General features: G+C 46.5%; 1 protein-coding gene across 5 annotated transcripts in view; it reads left to right on the forward strand.

Moving 5' to 3' along the window:
- Positions 1–22,602, forward strand: part of SRGAP3 (SLIT-ROBO Rho GTPase activating protein 3) — a 220,639-nt gene that overhangs the window by 189,370 nt on the left and 8,667 nt on the right. For 3 of the 5 annotated variants that reach the window (XM_064496289.1, XM_031470812.2, XM_031470813.2), the window contains 7 exons: positions 5,000–5,134; positions 7,107–7,212; positions 7,419–7,646; positions 10,453–10,532; positions 18,201–18,381; positions 19,649–19,798; positions 21,744–22,071. In XM_064496289.1, the coding sequence (XP_064352359.1) occupies positions 5,000–5,134; positions 7,107–7,212; positions 7,419–7,646; positions 10,453–10,532; positions 18,201–18,381; positions 19,649–19,798; positions 21,744–22,071 (1,208 nt within the window). Of the gene's footprint in view, positions 1–4,999; positions 5,135–7,106; positions 7,213–7,418; positions 7,647–10,452; positions 10,533–18,200; positions 18,382–19,648; positions 19,799–21,743; positions 22,072–22,602 lie in introns of those variants that run through there. The other 2 variants (XM_064496290.1, XR_010384781.1) reach the window with 2 other exon arrangements.

A 22,602-nucleotide genomic window follows, 5' to 3' on the forward strand; every position in this document is an offset into this window, starting at 1 on the left:
TTTCCCTCCCCAGGAAGTGGGGGTGTGACCAGGAGACACTGGGAGGGGTTGATAAGTTGTGGAGTCTCAGGATGGGCCTCAGGGGATCATGGCGGCAGAGAAGTGCCCTTGAGAGACCACCTGCAGGCCCCAGCAGCACGTGCTCCTGGAGGCCTAAGCACTTGCTGTGTGTTCACTCTAACTGAGTACAGCCCTGCCTTCCGTCCTTGGGCAGTGCGCAGGCGACCTGGCTGAGAGCAGGCTGCGGGCACAGCTGTTTGGTAATGATTCTATTCTACCGCCCCCAAGGACACTAGCTAGCGGAGTGGGAACACAGCTTTCTCACTGATTTGCCTGGAATTTTAGCTCTAATTCTCCTCCCAGAGGAAACCATCAGTCACATGCACCATCCTGCTCATCTGGAGCTCTGGAATTCCTTGCATTTCTGGAGACAAAATTGTCTAGCCTTGCAGAGAGCCGAAGGCTTGGGCTGGGAAGAAGGAGTATTTGGATGGCTCATTTTAAGGACAGAGTGCCTTCTAGGAGGAAGAGCAAAAATGAATGGTGTGTGTGTGTGTGTGTGTGAGAGAGAGAGACAGAGAGAGAGAGGAGTCAATATGTTAACCACGCTTAACATGGGGCGCTTATATGGAGGGAAGAAAATCCTCGTGCTTCTGGGTCATGAGACCACAAGAGTAATGCGTAGTATAGGAGAGAAACAGCTTAATATAGTGCAGAGTTTTCCATCTCTTAGCATCCTTCAGAGGGGCCCCAAGGGCTGCTACTGGGGTAGAAAGGGAAATGGACCTCTCCCTAAATTCAACTAAGACAGCTTTGTTCTATATATTGAGCATCCATGGGAACTTTTTTCTTGAAAAAGGAAAAAAAAGGTTAGAATTCTACTGTAAAGGAAGAAGGGATACAGAAAGGGAGGAAAGGAAGATGATAGATAGATAGATAGATAGATAGATAGATAGATAGATAGATAATAGACAGGTAAGGCAGGCAGGCAGTCAGATAGAATTGAAAACCACAGGTCAAAGAAGGAGTATCTCCCAGGAATTACAAGACCTGGGACTTGCTGATGTCTGTTTTTGACCACGTGGCAAGTTGTTTCATTTGTTAGAGCCTCAGCTTTCTCGCAAGACAGAGTGATGGTGCTGGAACCATGCCTCCCCATGGTGCTGTTGTCGGGATTAAGAAGAGATCACAAAGACCAGCGTGCTTCCCACTTGAGAAGTGCTGTATCAGTATAGGCAAGAATTTTTTTTTTAATGTTTTCTCTCTTCTTTCCCCATGAGAAAGTCTTGTAGTGGAAGCATTCTCATCTCCTCCCATGAGAATATCTGAGAGATTACCTGTGGAACACCAGTGCCTGGGCTGCCACATATGGTCGTTCAGGCTGGGCACTGAACAAGGGTGCTCGGTCACGAGGACAGGAGGGAGCTGAACTCAGCTCATGCACTGGAAGCTGCAAGCCCTGGTTCAGGAAGGAAAGGGCTGGGGATGCCTTTCTCTAATTTGCACTAAGTATGTTGGGGCTAGCAGAAGCCCTGGCAGGAAAGCATACTCTCTTCCCATGGGAGTGGAGTAAAGAGATCCCAGTATGAATTTCCAGTTCTCATCTTCATTGCTTGCTAGCCTTGGATTGCTCTGGGCCGTTCTGAGAGGAGGAGGAAGAGAAACTCATTGCGCAGACCTCTCTCAGTATCTTCAGGGAGCTGTCAGCTTGCTGCCTGCTTCCTTTCACGTCCCCACTGAAACTCCTTCTGGGGAACTGGCTACTCAACCCCATTAAATTGAACAGAGCTGCTCTCCTGAGATAGCATTTCCCCTGTGCAATTGGCAAACATTGTAAAGACTGACAGCATTCCATGGGCAGGACTATGGAAAGACAGTCTTCTCCTGTGTTGCTGGTAGGGGTACAGCCCCAGGGGAGGAGAATGTGGCTTTTTCTGGTGAAACTATCTGTGTGTTTACCCGGCAATTCCACTTTGAGGAACCTACCACAGAGACGCACCCGCACGAATAGAAAATACATGTACAAGGTTATTTGTTGTGGCAATATTTGTAACAGCAAAAGATGGGAATATCAATCCATTGGAGACTGGTTGACTAAATTATGGTTTATCCATAACATAGAGTACTTTGCAGCCATAAAAAACACACACACACACACACAAGGAAGAGCTTTATGGACTGACAATGAAGGATTTCTAGGATTTACTGTTACGAGAAGGAACAAGTCTACGTAGTAGTATAGTGTGCTGCTTACCTTTTGTGTAAGAAATGAGGGAACATAAAAAAAATTGTACACATATATTTGCTTATTTTTGTAGAAAGACAGACAGCAGGACAGACAAATGAAAATAGTGAACTGTGAGGTGTGGGGGGTGGGGGGAAAGGAAAGAAGGGCTTCTCTGTGAGCAGCTTTTTATCTGGTTTTGACTCTTGGACCAGGTGGATGCTTTGTATTTCTAAATTGCAATTAAAAAAAAAAAAAGGATTTCTAAAAAAATAAAATTGACTCTAAATAGGAGCAAATAAGCTATGCATCAGCCTGACAGCCACGCAGAGAGTAACTTTTGAACATGGGCTCTGGTCATACATTTTTTGACAGCTCTTTTGAGTTCCATACCATGAGGCTCATCCATTTTTAAAGTGTCCATTTTCGTAGTTTCTAGTGTATTTATAGATTTGTGCATCATCACCATAATCTCATTTCAGAAATTTTTCATCATCCCTAAAAAGTACCCTGTACCTACTTGTAGTCATTCCCTACGCCCTCTACACCCCAGCCCCCAGCCCTAGACAACCAGTGATCTACTTTCGGTCCTCTGATCATACGTCTTGAACCTTTGGTTCTGTTTTTTAGGTCTTACATTCTGGGGACCTAAAGAACAGAAGGAAAAAAGCCCTGCAGGAAAATCTCAGGTTTATTGTCAGCGGTAGTATTGGTGTTAAAAATCTGAAACTATTTTATGTATACTGTAGGATAAGGCAGACACATTAAAATATTAATTACTAATATTACTCCGAACAAGATTTTCACTGTAAGAAAAATGAAATGCGAATATAAAATAAATGAGGGTAAAGAAAACCTTGCATCTTAAACGTGAATTGGAAATACTAGTGTGAACTCATGAAAAAAAAAATACAGAGTCTCTCTCTCTCCTCTGCAAGAGCCTGGAAGTGCTTTATGACACTCCTGCAGTCATAAGCAGACCTAGAGCCTAGATCTTGGTTTCTAAATACCATTCCCTACCCAAAGCAGAGCTCCTTGGGGAGATGTTTGGTTCCAGATCTGGGTCAAGGAAGGTGCATGGTGATCAGGGGCGTCTTTCATGCCAGAAATCAATGAAGTGCTCCGTGGAGGTCACATCAAAAGGATGGCCAGATCTGGGGACAGTCTGAGCATCCCAGTGGTAGTGGTGTAGTGGATTATAACACGTTGCATTAAAAGTCCATAAAATATATTACTTAGCCATAAAAAAGAATAAAATAATGCCATTTGCAGCAACATGGATGGACCTAGAGATTATCATATTGAGTGATGTAAGTCAGAGAAAGACAAATATCCAATGATTTCACTTGCCTATGAAATCTAAAAAAAAAAAAATACAAATTCAATTTACAAACCAAAAACAGCCTCACAGACATAGAAAACACTATGGTTACCAACGGGGAAAAAGCCGGGGAGGGATAAATTAGGAGTTTGGGATTAACAGACACACATTACTATGTATAAAATAGGTAAACAGCAAGGACCTACTGTATAGCACAGGGCCTGGATCCAGTTTCTTATAACATATAATGGAAAAGAATCTGAAAAGAAAAAACATATATGTATGTATATGTCTAACTCAATCACTTTGCTGTACACCTGAAACTATCATTGTAAACCAACTACACTTCAATAAATTAAAAAAAAATTAAAGTCCATAAAAAAAAAAAAGGACGAGGGCAGAGGGAACATGAAGAAAGCTCTTCTTTACGGAATAATGCCAGCTAGTAATTGTAGATCACCATTGTAGTGCTTGTAGATCAGCAAAATGGCATAAAATCACCATTTTGTTGCAAACCCAAGGTAATAACTGGTTTGGACAAAAATTATCATTGGATGCTCAAAGCACCGGGTAAAATACACTGCACATAATGACATGCACATAGATCACTTATTTTTTACAAAAATATTTTGTATTGTACACTTATTATTACAAAGGAGGAAGTACACCTTTACAGTGTAGAGATCGTAACCACCTTAACCTAGTGATCCAACTGAGATTCACCAGTAGCAGGATAGCCTGACTTCACAACATCACCCATGTAGTATTGTCGCCCAGAATATTTAACCGGACTCTAATCATGAGGAAGCAGTCAGAGAAATCTAGATTGTGAGGCATTCTGCAAGGCACTTGGCCTGGGCTCATCAAAAAAGTTAGTATTATGAAAAACTAATGATAAAACATGTTGAGGTCTATTTTACATTCAAAAGACTAAAGAAACAACTGAATGAATTGTGTGAACATGGATTTGATTTTAGCTTTGGGAAAGCTCTATGAAAGACAGGACAATGGGGAGTGTTTGAACGTAGGCTGTCTGTGAGACGGTGCTGTGGAACTGTTGTTAATTTTCTTAGGTGTGGTAATGCTGTGTGGTTATGTAGGGGAATATCTTTATGCTTAGGAGAAGTATAAGGGGAAGTATTTAGCAGTGATGTGTTGTAATGTCTACAAAATACTCTCAGTTGAGCAATAATACATTTAAGTAGAGAAAGAGAGAGAAAGCAAATAGGGCAACATGAGTGTAAGTGAAAGGTGATGGATGTTCATCATTTTAATTATGCAGCATTTCTATAGGTTTGAACAGTTTCGAAATCGGCTGCAGGGGGAACTCTGCACTTGCTCTGCTGGGGAGGCTGTCGCATCTGCTTCTCCGGCTCAGGGTGGGCCATCTTCTGCCATCTGCATCTACCCTGCCTCCTGACCAAGCTGAATCATCATCTCCCCTTTCCTCTTAGGTGAAGACCCCCTCGTGGATGATCAAAATGAACGAGATATCAATTCAGTTGCTGGTGTTCTCAAACTGTATTTCCGAGGACTGGAAAACCCACTCTTTCCTAAGGAAAGGTTTCAAGATTTGATATCTACTATTAGTAAGTATTTCCCAGGTGGGCTGATCCATTCCTTGACAAATCTTTATTGGAAGTTGCAGTCCAGGCTCATCATGGCACTAAGCACACAGGAGGGATACAGTGAAAGAAGCCATATGTCTCTTGTCCTCAGAGAACTTAAAACTTTCTTCTGAAAATAACAAGATGGTTTATAATAGAAGGACTGATGGCATGGAACACCTCTGGGAGGTGATGTGAGTAGAGTCTTCCAGGAGGAGTGGGCATAAGGGTCCTGGGAAGGGCTGGGTACACACAGATCAGTGTGGAGGGCATTGCAGGAGGGCATTGCAGCCAGTATAGGGTGCAAGAGCCAGGAAGGGTAAAATGAAACAGGAAAGGGAAGACCTTGAACGCCTGGCAAGGATTCCAGAGCTTTACTCCTTGGGTAATAGGGAGCCATGGAAGGTTTGGGAATCAGGTCAAGGACATAGAAAACAAGGGAAATAATGAAAATAAGTTGACTGGGGCTTCCTCTGATGTCACTAGCCATCAGAGTCCTTCTTGACTGATATTTCTGTGCATAAAGGCAGGAGTCCAGTCTAGGGGCTGAAGTAAATGCACCTTGACTGTAAGATACCAAAATCAAAGGCAGCCTTTTGGGAATTTTTTTAAAATAAACTTTTAATCATAGAGTATTAGAATGTTAGTATTTTAGAATAAACTCCTTTAAAAAAATAAACTCTTTAATTTAATTTAGTGAAAAGTTACCCCACACCCAGTTTCACTTAGGAATCCTTTTTGCAATGTTCTGAAAGATATTTGCAGCCAGGAAAGTGCCCCAGGAGGTGACAAGAGCCTGGTGAGGCTTGAACCTCTTGTCTGCCTTGTGTCAAAAACCCTTCTCCCCCCGTTCTGCCCACATATTTTAAGCACCTCCGAGGTACACTCCCACTCCATTTGAGAAACGGGACTCTAGATCATCTTCAGATACTTTGAGAAGGGGCAGCAGCTGGGAAATGAAGCAGGCAAGGTTGGTTGAAGCCCCATCCTGAAGGGCCTTGGACACAGAGGGGAAAGGGGAGAAGTTGGGTTTTAGAAGGGGCATGCTGATGGAGTGTGAGGCTGCAGAGTGGAAGGTCTTGGGGAGAAAAACAAATTTTTTTTCTGAAAAAGAAGCCAACATGGGTTTACGCAGCAGCCCTGTTTACGGTCATCATCAGAGCTCTGGGAGCTCACTCTTAGCACCAGCTTTCCCCCCCAGAGAAGAGCCCACAAAGCACGTTTTACTCCTTGGCAAACCCAGTCTGTTTCCCCCAACCCTGGTCTGACTGATAAAAATACCAAAGTTTATGTCTCTAGGGTTGACTGAAAACAGGGGTCCGAGAAGAGAGCTCAAGCATCTGCAGGCTCTTTGACCATACACAGCTCACTCCCTGAGCACCTACTCTGTGCCTGGCCTGTGCTGCAGCTGGTGTTTTTACAGAGTTTAGTAAAACCTGGTCCCTGCCCGTGTTCATCAGGACCTGTAGGTTGCAGGTGACAGAAACTTAGCTTACACTGGCTTAGTCCATGAAGGGAAAGGTATTGGCTCACATCCCTGAAAACTTTAGGCCCAGCTGGGCCCAGACCTCACACAACATCTATCAGAATCGGTTCCCTCTGGTTCTGTGCTGACTTCATTCCCAGGCAGGATCTTCTTTCCTGGGGGCCCCTAGCTGCTTCTCCGCCCAGTCTCAAGAGGGAACCTCTCTCTTGGTTTCTGCAGCCCAGAGTCCCAGGGACCAACCCTGATTGGTTCTGATTAGACCATGGACCCCCTCCTGGGCCCGCCCTGTGGCCAGGGGAGTACGATGCTCTGATTGGCCAGGCCGGGGTCCCATTTCAGTCCCAGGAACTGAAAATAGAACCGCCTCCCGCAAACCACATGGACTGATCTCGTAGGTGGGACCCACAGGTGGGGCTACATGGCTCTCTGAGGATGAAAGACGCCCTGAAAAGCCCCTTTGTGTTACAGAACTGGAGAACCCAGCTGAGAGGGTGCACCAGATCCAACAAATCCTCATCACCCTTCCCCGCGTGGTCATCGTGGTCATGAGATACCTCTTCGCTTTCCTTAACCAGTGAGTTGCCCGGCCAGGGGGGCCCCCTCTTTGACTCAGCCCCGGCCTTCTTTGGGAGGGGGTGTCTTGAGGATTTTGCAGGGACAACTCTCTTAAAACAGAGCATGGAAACCTCCTGAACTTGAGTAGAGCAGAGCCCCCAAAGAAAGCGAGCACAGGGAGGACTCACCTTTCCCTGGTGACTTGTGGCCACTCCTCTCTTGTAGCCTCTCGCAGTATAGCGACGAGAACATGATGGATCCCTACAACCTGGCCATCTGCTTCGGGCCCACCCTCATGCACATCCCCGATGGGCAAGACCCTGTGTCCTGCCAGGCACACGTCAACGAAGTCATCAAAACCATCATCATCCATCATGAAGCCATCTTCCCCAGCCCCCGGGAGCTAGAGGGACCCGTGTATGAAAAGTGTATGGCTGGAGGGGAAGAATATTGGTAAGATTCCATTCTTCTTAATGTTATTCTCAGCATCTTTGTTATTGTTGTTGCTGTTGAAGCGGAACAGTAAGAAGCCCTTTGGTTTTCTTACCGCTTTTTAGTCCGTGCTCCCGATTACATTTTTTCATTTAAGCTTTGCAGCAGCCTTGTGCAAGGGACAGCTGCATCAGTCAAGACTCTCTTGGTTTCTGTGGGACAGAAATACAACTCAAACTGGCTCAAGCCAAATGGGAACTTACATTTAACTAAAACGTCTAGAATTATGGCTTTAGGTTTAGCTGGATCCAGGGATTCAACGATTATCATCAGGACCCAGTCCTGTAATCCACAGCCCCCAGCTCTGCTTTCTTCTGCATTGGCTTCATCCTCAGGCAGCCTCTCGCTTGGTAGTTTTAAGAGGGCATCTGGTAACATTAGTTTGGAATCCATTATCTCAGCATCCCCAGTGGAAAAAAAGCTTCTCCTTCCCAAATGTTTCAACACAAGCCCTAGAGTCATGTCTCCTCCCGAGGCTTGAGTGTGGTGAACTAATCACATTGGTTAGGAGATGCAAGGCTGGCACTGGCCGGGTGAGTTGCAAGCCCATCTCAGGCAGCAGGAGGTTGGATCATCCCGACCTCAACCTCTCGAGCTGAGAGGAGGCTCTCCCTCACCTCGTCCCCTCCCACCTAGGAGTTATCTTTTCTGGGCAAAGCGAACTCACTTTCTTTGCGAGCTCCACAGCAGGCCCACAGTTGCTAGTTGGGCACCTCTGTGTACCTGGTGTAACACCGGGCCTTGGGAGAAATGTTTTAGAATCTTAGTAAACTCAGGGCTGACTACCTTCTCCAGGCTAAGACTTTAAAATGTGGTGAAAATAGGACACTTTTTTATAAATGGGGTGAAGACAGAAAATTCAGAACACCAACTGACAGAGACCAAAGGGTTCCTACTCTTTCTTTCTTCTCAATCCAGGACAGCTCACGGCTCTATATTTAGGTATGACCCACACTGCTTCCAGCCAGGTGCCTTATAGGGGAGTTTATCTTTTGATGGTCAAAGCATTCCTGGACTCATGCCTCGCTTTAGTTCTGTGGGCACATTTGGGCAGCTGCTTCAAAGAAGGGAAACGTTCCAGCCTCTTTGTTTCTCTGCAACGCTGCCCCGCATAGAAATATCACAGCTCTCAATCTCATTGGAGGCACCAGGAGCACCTGTTCTGTAACAGAAACATTAAACAGCCAGCGAGCATACTTTCTAGACAAAGAGAAGCTTTTCAGTTTTACACTCTTTGCAGCCATTCCGTTTTCTTTCCTTGCTGTAGTACATACAGTTAGTTCTCTGGGAAGGCCCCTGCAGATCGGGGCGTCTTTATCAAAGCACAATGTACAATAGCCTCACTTTTCTTAATCCCATTTGCACCCCACGAGAAAGGAACACTATTAATTACATGGTAATTTTGGAGGTGTTTTCAAAACCAGAAAGGGAGATTTGGCTGAGGGTCTCATCACCCTGGACAACATTCGTTCATTCACCAGATGGTTACTGAGCATCTGTCCTGGGCCAGGCCCTGGGCTAGGAGGCAAGGATGGAACTCAACTGGAATTAACCCCTGACACAGGGAGGAGGAAGTCGGGGCCCTGGAGCCAATGTAGGGGGGTCAGGGAAGTTCTCCTGGAGGAAACAGTAACTTGACTGAGATCTGTGGGATGACCTGGGGTCAGCCAGGTGAGAGCGGGCAAAGAATGTGCTAAGCCTAGAGTAGGTGACAAAACCAAAAGCGTTTCTGAATGACTGGAATGCTGCGTGTGACGAGGGGGCGGTGAGGGTGGAGGCTCTGCAGGTTATGAACGGTCTTAAAGAAGACTTTGTGCAGAGTCTGGACCTTATTGGGGAGAATTTTTCAGATAAAATCCATATTCCTTTAAATGGTTTCATAGATGTCACTTCCTCCGAGAAGCCTTCCCTGACCACCCTGCATAGATCTCCTCTGCTGTTCTTGTCTCTGCTCATTTGCATAATGCATTTCAACTTGCAGCAGTTTTACTTCCAAGCCCATGAGGGCAGGGTCTGTGTCCACCTTACCCATCAGTGTGTCCCTCCCACCTAGTGTTGAGCCTGGCATATATTAGGACTCAGTCAATGACTTGATAAAAAATGGACCCACTGACGATGTGAATGAACCCTGGCCTCAAGAAGCTTAGAATCCAGTGAGGGGCAGTGGCTGGTGAAATTACCCCTGTACATTAATGACTGAACTTGTTGGGCCTGGACTCACTTTACCCTCAAGCCCATCATGGTTGCTAGCCTGCTCACCGCCGGGCTGATGTGGATTTGCACACAGCACCACATGGCAGCCCTGAGGAACCCACTTTGGGGGAGCTTCACCTACCTTGCTGGGTGTGTCACCTCCGCTGTAAGACAGGGAGCCAAGGTAGATGGATAATTCTCAGTACTTTCAGAGTTCCCTTCTGTTCTGGCCTGTGGTCCTTCCCAGGATAAATGCCAGGGTTTTACACAGTCTTCTAGGTCTTAGAGAAAACTTAAGCATTGACAACTTTTACCAAGAAAGCAGCCCAGCAAATTCCAGGCCCAGGGGCAGATGGGTGAGGTTATTCAGGGAAGCTTCTGATGGACAAGGGGGCTGGGAGTGGTTTCCTGTTTGGGAGTCTGTGGGTGGTCCTATGGAAAAGATGGGATGAAGTGGGCCTGGTCTGCTCTGGGTCATGGCCCAGAGGTGGGCTGGGCCAGCGCTTATGGGAGGCTGAGGGCCATGTGAGGGTACAAAGCCCCCCAAGAGTCCCCTCCCTGTGTTTCTTTGCAGTGACAGCCCACACAGCGAGCCAGGGACCATTGATGAGGTTGACCACGACAATGGCACTGAGCCTCACACCAGTGATGAAGGTGAGTGACGGGGAATCACAGCGCCTCCCCCCAACCCCTGCCCTCAGGATCATACAGTAGTTCTGTGTCTAATCGTTTAAGGAACTGCCAGAGTGCTTTCCAAAGTGACTGCAACATTTTATATTACCACCAGCAGTGTACGAGTGTTCCAGCTTCTCCACATCCCTGTCAACACTTAATATTATCTGACTTTTTGATTTTAGCCATCCCATAGAGGGTGTGAAGTGGTAGGTCACTGAGGTCTTGATTTGCATTTCTCTTATGACTAATGATGCTCAGCACCTTTCTACGTGCTTATTGGTCATTTGTGTATCTTCGTTAGAGAAATGTCTCTTCAGATCCTTTGCCCATTGTAAAGTTTGGTTGTTTGTCTTTATTATGAGTTGTAAGAGCTCTTTCTATATTCCACATATAAGTCCCTTATCAGATATATGACTCACAAACATATTCTGTGGTTTATCTTTTCATTTTCTTGATGGTGTCCTTTGAGGTGGAAAAATTGTTTAATTTCGATGAAATCGATGTCATCAATTTTTCCTTTTGTTGCTCGTGTTTTTGGTGTTAAATCTAAGAATTCTTTGCCAAATTCAAGTTCATGAAGATTTACCCTGTGTTTTCTTCTAAGAGTTTTAGGTTTTGTGTGTAGATAACCCTTTTTGATTCAGTTTGAGTTAATTTTTGTATATGGTGTGAAGTAATGGTTCAACTTCGTTCTGTTGTGTGTGGCTACATCCCAGCACCATAAACTGAAAATAGTATTCTCGACCCCGTTGAATGGTCTTGGTTCCCTTGCAAAAGATCAGTTGCCCCTAGATGTATGGGTTTATTTCTGAACTTCCAGTTCTGTTCCTCTGATCTCCATGTGTATCCTTGTGCCAGTACAACATTGTCTTCATTACTGTTGCCTTGTAGTACGTTTTGAAATAGACAAGTGTGAGTCTCTGAACTTTGTTCTTTTTCAAGACTTTTTTTTGGCTATACTGGCTTCTTTGCAATTCCATATGAATTTTAGAATCAGCTTGTCAATTTCTGCAAAGAAGTCAGGTGGGATTCTGACAGGGACTGCGTTGAATATGTAGATCAATTTGGGACTATTGTCATCTTAATAGTGTTATGTCTTCTGATCCCTGAACATGGGATGTTTTCCAGTTTTTTATATCTTATTTCATTTCTTTCAACAATAATTTGTAGTTTTCAGAATATGAATTTTGCACTTCTTTTGTTAGATTTATTCCTTAGTATTTTATTCTTTTTGAAGCTAATGTAAATTGAATTGTTTTCTTAATTTCATTTTCAAATTGTTCATTACAAGTGTATATAAATACAATTGATTCTAATATATTGCTCCTGTATCCTGCGACTTGGCTGAACTTGTTCATTCAAATAGTTTTTAGTGAATTCTTCATGGTTTTCTATATACAGATCCTAGCACCTTGAATAGACATCATTTTACTTCTTCTTTTCCAATTTGGGTGTTTTTTATTTCTTTCCCTTGCCAAATTTCCCCGTCTAGAACCACCAGTACAGTGTTGGTTAGAAGTGATGAGAACGGGCATCTTGTCTTGCTCCTGATCTTAGGGGGAAAGCCTCCAGACTTTCACCACTAACACGGTGTTAGCTGTAGGTTTGTCCTAGACGCCGTTTATCAGGTTGAGGAAGATCCCTCCTAGTCCCAGTTTTCTGAATGTTTTTATCATGCTAGATTTTTGTCCAATGTTCTATCTTCATCTATTGAGACAATAATGTGATTTTTTTGTTTTTTTATTCTATTGATTGATATATTAAAATATCAAGAGGGCTTTATTAATAATACCTGGTGGGAATGTAAATTCGTGCAGCCACTGTGGAAAACAGTATAGAAGGTCCTCAGAAAACTAAACATAGACTTGCCACATGATCCAACAATCCCACTCCTGGGCATGTATCTGGAGAAAACTCTAATTCAAAAAGATACATGCACCCCAGTGTCCATAGCAGCACTATGTAGCCAAGACATGGAAGCAACCTAAATGTCCATTGACAGATGACTGAATAAAGAAGATGTGGTGTATATATATATACAATGGAATACCACTTAGCCTTTCAAAAAATGAAATAGTGCCATTTGCAGCAACATGGATGGTCCTAGAGATTATCCTACTAAGTGAAGTAAGTCAGACAAAGACAAATATCATATGATGTCAGTTATATGTGGAATCTAAAATATGATACAAATGAACTTATTTATAAAACAGAAATAGACTCACAGATATAGAAAACAAATTTATGGTTACCAAAGGGGAAAGGAGTTGAGGGAGAGAGAAATTAGGAGTTTGGGATTAGCAGATAGAAACTACCATATATAAAATAGGTAAACAATAGTCCTACTGTGTAGCACAGGGAAGTATATTCAATATCTTGTAATAAACCATAATGAAAAGAATATGAAAATATATGTATATATATAATTGAACCACTTTGCTGTACATGAGAAAGTAGCACAACATTGTAAATCAACTATACTTCAGTTTAAAAAAATAATGATACCTGGGACCTGGGCTTAGGTCTCAGCTCATCACTCTCTGCATGTGACTCGCCCCTTGTGTGACACATCATTTCAACTCAGCCTCGGTTTCCTCACCTGTCAAATGAGGACAGTGTGCAGATACTGTTCGGAGGATATCACTTCCATGTGATAATATAAGTAGAAACTGTAGCACATAGTAAAAGCCCAATTTGTTCATGCAAGTAACAAATATGTATTGAGCACCGTCTCATCCCAGGAACTGTTCTAAAAGTGGGAAGACAGCAGGAAATAAAATAAAATCCCTATCTAATGGAGCTGACATTTTAGTAGGAAAGATCAGCGCAACAAAGTATAAAAACTACCCATTTGTGCACACACACACACACACACACGGAAGTTCAGCTTGTGATGAAAGCTATGAAGAAGAATAAAACAAGAGAAGATGTTAGAGTGATTTGAAGTTGGTGCTTTGGTAGTTAGTTGAGGGTGTTCAGGAAAGGCCTTGCTGAGGCATTGACGTTTGAGTACAGGCCTGAATGAAATGAGAAGATGACTCACAGTAGTCAATAAATATTTGTGGAATGAGAATGAATGTGAATGTCTGGGAGGAAGGATCCCAGGGAGAGGCAATAGTAAGTGCAAAGGCCCAGAGGCAGGAAAAAAGCTTGGCATGTTTCAAAAGCATCAAGAAGGCTCTATGAATACTTATGCTATAGTGTTTAGGGATAAAGTGTACTGATGTCTGCAACTTACTTTAAAATTCATTAAAAAATTAGATGGATGGATAGAAGGATGGATGGATATGTGATAAAGCTAGCACAGTAAAATGTTAACAGTAGAATTTAGATGATAGGTATGCGCATGTTCACTGTAAAATTTTTTCAACTTTACTTTGTCTTTGAAAGATGTCATAATACAGTGTTGGAGGAGAAACATCAAGAGGATGAGTGAGGCTGCAGAAGACTGAGTGAGGGCGAGGGCGGTAGGAGGCCAGGCCGCCTGGTCTCCAGGGCCCAGGGCACTGAGGGCCTCATGAACCTTGAAAAGACACTTGGGTTTTGTTCTAAGCCCAACAGGAAGCCTTCAGGGGATTTGCACAAGACAGTTTTAAAAGATCCCTCTGGCTTCTGAGGGAAGAAATGACTCTACCAAGCAAGAATGAATGCAAGGTGGCCAGGTAGAGGGGCAGCGGTGGTCTGGACTGGGGTGGGGGTGGCAGTGGAGGTGGTGAGGCTGGTCAGATTCAGGAGACAATTTGAAGTAGTTGCTGATGGATTAGGTACGTGATGCCCCAAAGCGAGGCTTTGGCCTGAGGGGGCGGTGAAGGGTGGCTGGGTTCCTAAGATGGGGGAGATGAGGGAGTTAAGTCAGTTTGAGGAGGGGTGTGGGAGGGAGTGGTAAGGGGGAGCATTACGTGTTCTCTTTTGGGTGTGATAAACCCAAATAACAGACTTCCTAATAAATGGTAGCTGTTATCACTGTGTCTCCCACCCACGCTTGTGGAGTGACATCTGCAAACAAACAGCTCTCTCGCAGCTTGTGGCCAGCTCTGCTCCTCCTGCTTTCTTCTCTTCTCCCCCTTAAATGTTGTACTTTTCCTCGCTCCTCCAGATCACTACCAGTGACAGCTGGAGCCTCTGGAGCCCGGAGCCTCTGGAGCCCGGAGAGGCAGCCCCTCATGCTCCTCCCAGCACAAGCATCTCTACTGGGTTGGCTCCTTCAGCATTTCTGGGGGCCAGGCTCACAGGAAGCCCCTGGGGTCAAACCCAAGAGTGCACAGCCCTCGGGGTTCAGCTCCTGGTCTTGCAGACCCTCCGGCCTTTTTGTCTCTGTAGTGAGGCAGACAGACAGGTTACCCGGTGGTGCTAACACATGGCTGGCGTGAGATTCAAGGATGCAGCAGAAAGAAGGATGGAGAGCCCTCCATTTTACTGAGAAGGTGACTCTGAGTCAAGGTCTGAGTTTACTTGACCCATTTCACTGTGCTGTCACTTTGCATCAACTGTGTCAGAATAACATTTGAAGACATTTTTCAGGGAGCCAGCTAGGGAAAGCTGACTTAACTGTCTGAGGCCCGCTCCCTGCAGAAAGCTGCCCCGGGCACTGAGGACTGGGTCCATCCAAAGTCCCCTGCGTTTCACCGGCACCTGCACAGTCTACCTGAGCCAGCCGCTTACAAAGGGGAGCCCTAATGTGCGTGGGTGGGGTGGGGTTAACGGGGAGAGATTTCCATGCTGCCTGGGGCCCTTAGGAGCCATTAGCTCTGGTAGCAACACCTCTCATCTGAAGCTGACTGTGTGCCGGGCACCGTTACAGGCGCTTCGTGTGTAGTAACTCATTTCATCCTGTAAGGTAAGGACTGTTCTTATCAACCCCATTTTACAGAGGAAACTGAGGCTTAGAAAGGCAAACTAAGTTGTTCAAGGCCACACAGCTAAAAAATGGCAAAGCCAGGTATCCTGGGCTTAGCTCCGTGATGGACGGGTGGATGGACGGACAGACAGAATCAAGATGATCCATGAGGACTGAAACAGAGAGAGTCCTGTGGATGCTCAGTACCGGGAAGGTATCTGCAGGCTAGCGAGAGCAGGGGCCGCCTTTGTTACTCTTTGGTTTATTAGAATTTAATTGATCTATCTGTGTAGGTATATATATATATATATATATAATATATGTATCTTAATGTTGAACATCTTTGTGTTTGCTTTAAAATACAAATACATTAACACTTATACACAATCCACTTTCTAACAAGTATGGGCACCTCTTAGGATACAAGCTATAACCCAGGTGAAATAAATCGTAGGCAGAATCTGCTGCTCCCTCAAAAGTAGTCTCCTCCCTAGACATCACTGGCTGTATGGTCTTGAGCAAACCACTTACACTGTCTGCAGCTCGGATTTCTTGTCTAGCTTTACCCCGTAAGCTAAAGCCATGGTAATTATAATCATAATCACAAGAGCCGCTATCAACTGAAACCTAATGTATTATATGTCTGTGCTATACTGAGCGCTCATGCATTCTCTCTTTTTTTAGTGTATTAAAGTATAGATATAATTGATACAATTATGTCTTCTTATTTTGATATAATTGGTATATAATTATTTATTAGTGTCAAGTGTACAGCGTAATGATTTGATACATGGATATTTTATGAAATGATCACAGTAAGTGTGGTTAACATCCATCACTACACATAGTTACATATTTTTCATTGTGATGAGAACTTTTAAGACCTACTCTCTTAGTAAGTTTCAAATATACAATGCAGTATTTTTAACTATAGTCATCATGCTGTATTTTATATCGTGTGAGCCATTTATCTTATAACTGGAAGTTTGTACCTTTTGACTCCCTTCACCCATTTGGCTCACCCACACCTCTGGCAACCACCAGTCTGTTCTTTGTATCTATGAGTTTGGTTTGTTTTTTATTTTAGATTCCACATGTAAGTGAGATCATACAGTATTTGTCTTCCTCTGTCTGGCTTGTTTCACTTAACACAGTGCCCTCAAGGTCCATCCATGTTGTGGCAAATGGCAGATTTCCTTCCTTTTTATGGCTGAATAATTTTCCATTGTTTATACACACCAGTCTTCTTTATTCAGTCATCTGTCAGTGGACACTTAGGTTGTTTCCATGTCTTGGCTATTGTAGGTAATGTTGCAGTGAACATGGGGTCACAGATATTATTTGAAGTTAGTGTTTTCATTTCCTGTGGATAAGTACCCAGGAGTGGGATTGGTGGATCATATGGTAGTACTATTTTTAATTTTTTGAGGAACCTCCGTACTGTTTTCCATATTGGCTGCACCAATTTCCATTCCCATCAGCAGTGCACAAGGGTTGCCTTTTTCCGCATCCTTGTCAACACTTGTTATTTCTTGTCTTTCAGATAATAGCCATTCTAACAGGTGTGAGGCACTATCTCATTGTAGTTTTGATTTGCATTTTCCTGATGATTGACGATGCTGAGCATCTTTTCATGGACCTGTTGGCCATCTGTATGTCTTCTTTCATGCATTATCTTTTAATATTCCTAAAGGCAACTGAAGCTTAAGAAGTTATGTGACCTGCCTGAGGTCACACAAACAAGACGTGACAGAACTGGGCAGTAGGGGTGTCCCAAGGGCAAGAGCCATGTTCTCACTGCTTAACCCAGGCAGCACCTATCACTGACCAGAGAAGAATAAAGGTTTGTTGGGCACACATGTGTGTGCAAAGAGAGGGGCTTGAGCGGTGCCCCAATAAGATTTCTCCCTCCCCCAAAATTAAGTTTGTGGATGAGTGTGTTAACTCAGGCTGCCATAACAGAAACCACAGCCCGAGGGGCTTAAACAACAGAAATGTATTTCCTCCAAGTCTGGGAGGCTAGAAGTCCAAGATCCAGATGCCATTAGAGCTGGTTTCTGCTGAAGCGTCTCTTCCTGGCTTGTAGACAGCTGCCTTCTTGCTGTGTCCTCATGTGGCCTTTCCTCTGTGCCTGGGCAAAGAGAGCAAGAGGGATCTCTGACATCTCTTTGTCGTCTCAGAGGGACACCCGATCCGTCAGATTAGGGTCCTACCCTTATGACCTCATTTAACTTTAATTACTTCTTAAACACCTTATCTCCAAATACTGTTACATTGAGGGTTAGGGTTACAACATTTGGATCTTGAGGGAGACAATTCAGTCTATAAAAAGAGCTTTTAAGAGTTTTGGAAACCCTTAAAAATTGTGTAGAACATTTTACCTGGATGGGAATCCACACAAAATCTGTTTGATCTCCCAAAAGGTAAGAACCACTGACAGTATTATGAGTGAACAAAGAGGGAGAGGGTTCATGGAAAAATGGAAACAGAGCTGGTATTGAGGGGCAGAAAAAAATTTCTTACAATATTGTTTTAATAAGTGTTAAAAAGTGGAGAAAAAGAGGGGCAGTGGGAAGTAAGGATATGGTATGTCAGCCCCTCAGAAACACTTTTGGAAGTTAGATGGCCTACCTGAGGTCACAGGGTGGAGAGTGGGTCTGAGGCTAGGACCTACTATTCTGAGCCCCAGCCCACGTTTTCACCAGGCTTGCTGCCTGTGCTGCCCCGTAGAAGCCACGGCCACCTGAGCAAGGCTCCTGGCAGCCCTTCTACTGACCTCATGGCTTCTCTTCCCCTTGCTTTCCTTCTAGAAGTGGAGCAGATTGAGGCCATCGCCAAGTTTGACTACGTGGGGCGGTCCCCACGTGAGCTGTCCTTCAAGAAGGGGGCCTCACTGCTACTGTACCATCGTGCCTCAGAGGACTGGTGGGAGGGTCGTCACAATGGCGTGGACGGACTCATCCCACATCAGTACATAGTCGTACAGGACATGTGAGTGGGAGCTGGGACTTTCTGGGAAGAATGCTGTAATTGATTAGTGATGTCTGCAATGGGCATAGGGACTGGGGTACTGGATTGTATGCCAGTGATTTGCTCTCCCTGGTATGATACACTTGGTCTTCTGCAAGAATGGACTATGTCTAACCTTCCTTTGAATGGTGATCCACTTAACAAATAAGCAAACTGCTCATCCTTCAGAGTACAGTGTTTGGTGCCCTTGGCCCACCGTCCTGACCCACCAGACAGCCTCCAGGGCATTTATCACCCTCTGTGGTTCTCAGCATCCAGTGGATCTGGCCACATACCTCCGCCTTCCTGGGCCTTCCCTGTAGCCAGTGGCCAGCCTACTGCCCTCTTAACTGGCCACCATTCTGTTCCCCTGAGGTGACTCAGGGGAGGGGCAGAAGCAGTCATTCCTCATTTCCAGTTAAGAGGGCACTATTTTTAAAAATACAGTTTTAGGCATTTAAAAAAGCCTTCCATCCCAAATACCTAGCTCCACCACACAGCCCAGAAAGCCTACACGTTCCATTCTTTGAAAGCCACGGAAGTTTCCTGCACACACCCCCTCCAAGCTCCAGTCAGGCTCAGGTAGAGCTAATGTACCAGGGAAGCAGCCACCAAGCTGGGCCTCGAGGGGAGGGGTCAGATGCATGTGTTTTGATGGCAGAGGGTTCGGTCTGGGGCCAGAGAAAAGTCCAGGGCAGGGCAAACAACAAGGGGACCCAAGGCAGCCCTCTGACATCCCCAGGCCTCCAAAGGCAGGGACAGGCCACTGGAAGGAAGAGGGCATGAGAGGAGGTGGGCAGGGCACCCCAACAAGCTTGAGCCTCCTCGCACCTGTCCAAGGCCTGGGGTGGGGGGATGGGGGATGGGGGACCAGGAAGGGATGGAGGCACCTTCCTCCACCCTCGCATAGCCCTAAAGTGCTTCTGTGGAGTCACCAGACTCAGCGCCCAGTGCTCTGGTTTGTGGTGGCAGGGTGGCCTTCCCCATTTCTTGTCCCAGCCTAGAGCACCTGAGAGAGAGGAGCTTAGACAAGGGGAAGGAGCAGGTAGGCGTGGGGCGGCGCCACAGAGGGTCTCCTGCTGGAGAAGCTGACAGGCGTGGTAGGAAGGCGCGGAGTGGGAGGTGGCTCAGACCCAGCTGCATCGTAAACTAACCACGACATATGTGTTGATGCAGCCCCTGGGGTCTCGGCACATCCTGGGTTCTCTGGAGCAAGGTGCTTCCAGTTCACATCTGTCCTTCTCCCCAGGGATGATGCCTTCTCCGACAGCCTGAGCCAAAAGGCTGACAGCGAGGCCAGCAGTGGGCCACTGCTGGATGACAAGGCCTCCTCCAAGAACGACCTTCAGTCGCCCACGGAGCACATCTCGGATTATGGCTTTGGTGGGGTGATGGGCCGGTAGGAAACGCGGATTCATTCTCCCCTGCCTGTGCCATGCCCGTTCTTGTCTGATCGGGGAGAAGCAAGCGGGCAGTGGGGAGAGGGAGGCTGTCGTGGACCCTTGTCTCCCAAAAGATGTGACGCCAGGCACACCTGGTGGGCTGGCTGGAACAGGCCTAGGAATGCCAAGTGCGAACCCATCCAGCTTGGGGCGAGGGTGGAGGAGGAGGAGGAAAGACATACATTGGCAACCAGTGCTTCTTTCAAATAATAACAAATGGGGGAGAGAGTTACAAACTGGCAAGTATTTTTCCTCTCTCTCTCTCCAGTTCTTACACCTCCTCCCCAGTTTCTGTTGAAGACCTAAGTTGTTATATTTAAAAATGTAAAGCTCACTTACTCCCTGAAGTGCACTGCATCAACAAGTCTCACACCCACTCCTGTGGGGGGAAATTGACACTCGGCTCCACCCCCATGCGTGGTGGGAGCCTGCTTGCCAATTTCATGCTCGGGTGCGTGGGCGGGGCTGTGTCGGGTGACCTTCCTTCCAGGTGAGGCGCTGGGCTCCTCGCTGTGTGTCCAGGTATAGTCCAAAGCCTGTGGTGGTTTAAATATATATCAGAAAAAGAGAAGAAAAGACAACCTGGCAGTTTCTCACTGCTTTCTTAATCAGATCCTCAGAATGTCTTATTCTCTGTTTTCTTTGGTGAAGAGGTCATGGGGTCAACCCACTCACATGGGTACTTGAGGACAGAGAAATCAGCCGCAGAAGGAACACACGTCTATGAGTTTATTTCAGCCGAAGTCCCAGGGCCTCTTTTCAGCACATCCCATAGAGTTCAGGGTGCTGTGACAGGTGCTGGAACTGCGGGGAGGGGGACAGTTGGGTGGGCAGGTGACAGAGACACAGACCTTCACTTCCCCGGGGGCCGGACCCTCTCCTGCTCCCGTTTCCCTCTCCCTCTCTCCTCCCTCATCCACCTTCCTCTTGTTCTTTCTTTCTCAGCACTCTTCCTGTTCCACACCTGTGCTTTGGTCCTGTCGGGGTGCCCACAGGCAGTGCTTGGCTTGGCTGGTGGCACTAGGATGCGAAGCAGCACTGACCACACTGAGCTTAGTCCCAATCACAGTCCACCCCCGCACTCTGCCCCCCTCCCATCCCCTCGCCACGTCAGCCTGCCCTCCCCTCACTAGTGCCTTAGAGGCTTTGGTGATTTCCCAGGATGCCGCGAAGCTTCCTGCGGGAAGAACCTCCTCAGAGTGCCTTCCCACTGAACCTCCCTCAAAGGCTGGCAGGGAATGTTATGCCCATTTAGCAGATTAATAAAGTGGGTCTGAAGGAGGTCGCAGAAAAGTCTGACAGAGACAGGACAAGGACTCGCCCTCCTCACAGAGACTCTAGTCCCCTTTCCACTCCATCACAGCCTCCCTGCGGGTGAAAGGTATCCAAATGCATGAAAGACGTTACAGTGATGCCATTTTTACTCTTCATGACTAGTTTTCCAAGATCTGGAAAAGCCTCATAGACAGCTCTTAGGGGAGGTGGGGGGAGGGTGACAACACTGGACTGTGTTCAGTTCCTAGGGGGGCCCCTCCTGTGTTTGCTGGGAGCTGGTAACTTTTTGGTACAGTCAAGCCTCAATGCTTCAGACCAGTTAGAAGCCCTTTGGAATCATGGAAATGTCTAAACCGCTTAAAACACACCATGAGCCTAACTAACCATCACCAAAACATTCCCAGGTTGAAATCCTCTTGGCCCCGACCTAGTGTAGACAAGATTCATTTGTGATTAGCACTGGCACCGTCTAAACTTGGAAGCAGGATGAGTCTGGCTGAATGAGGCTTCACTATACCTGCCCACTAGATTAGTGTGTAGTGCATGGCCCGCAGGTGGGCTGACCTGTTTTGACACTGGCTGGGGTTGACCTCTGCCCCATGTCCCTGCCCCCTGGCTCCTTTGCAGAGTGCGGTTACGATCAGACGGAGCGGCCATCCCCAGGCGCCGAAGCGGGGGTGACACACACAGCCCGCCCCGGGGCCTGGGCCCCAGCATAGACACGCCACCCCGGGCTGCTGCCTGCCCCAGCAGCCCCCACAAAATCCCCCTCACCCGGGGGAGGATCGAGAGCCCCGAGAAGCGGAGAATGGCGACGTTCGGGAGTGCTGGCAGCATCAACTACCCTGACAAGAAGGCGCTCTCTGAAGGGCACTCCGTGAGGTCAACGTGCGGCTCCACCAGGCACAGCAGCCTGGGGGACCACAAGTCCCTGGAGGCCGAGGCCCTGGCAGAAGTAAGGGCCAGTGGGGAGGCAGGCTGCACCCGCCGACACCCCCAGAGGGACAGCGGGTGGGCATCTGCAGACTGGGGAGCCACTTCGCCCTTCACCCTGGGCCCAGGCTAAGCCAGAACATAACACAGGTCATGAGCTGGCTTCCATCCCCTTGCTGGCCTCCCTGTGGGAGCAGGAGCTGGTTGGGAGCAGCTGCTGGCCAGGGGTCCTGTAAAGACTGAAGACCCCAGTCTCCAGGGCTGGAGGGGAGATTCCTGGACGAGGGGGACGTGGTAATGACAGGTGCCTTCCCCAGATGGCAAGATGGTACTCATCATTTGTTCATTCACTCATCTTTTCATTCATACATTTGTTCATTGACATACTGATAGAGCATCTGTTGTGTGACAGTCACTGGCCGGCACAGAGGGTACCGTGATCACCTAAACGGACCTAGGCCCTGCCCACATGGCCCTTTGGGTTTAGGGAAGAGAGAGAGATCAACCAGGAACGCACACAGCTGGGAATGGCACTGGGTCAGGTGTCTTGAAG

Source organism: Camelus dromedarius, chromosome 17 (assembly GCF_036321535.1).
Source record: "Camelus dromedarius isolate mCamDro1 chromosome 17, mCamDro1.pat, whole genome shotgun sequence".
NCBI classification, from domain to species: Eukaryota; Metazoa; Chordata; class Mammalia; order Artiodactyla; family Camelidae; genus Camelus; species Camelus dromedarius.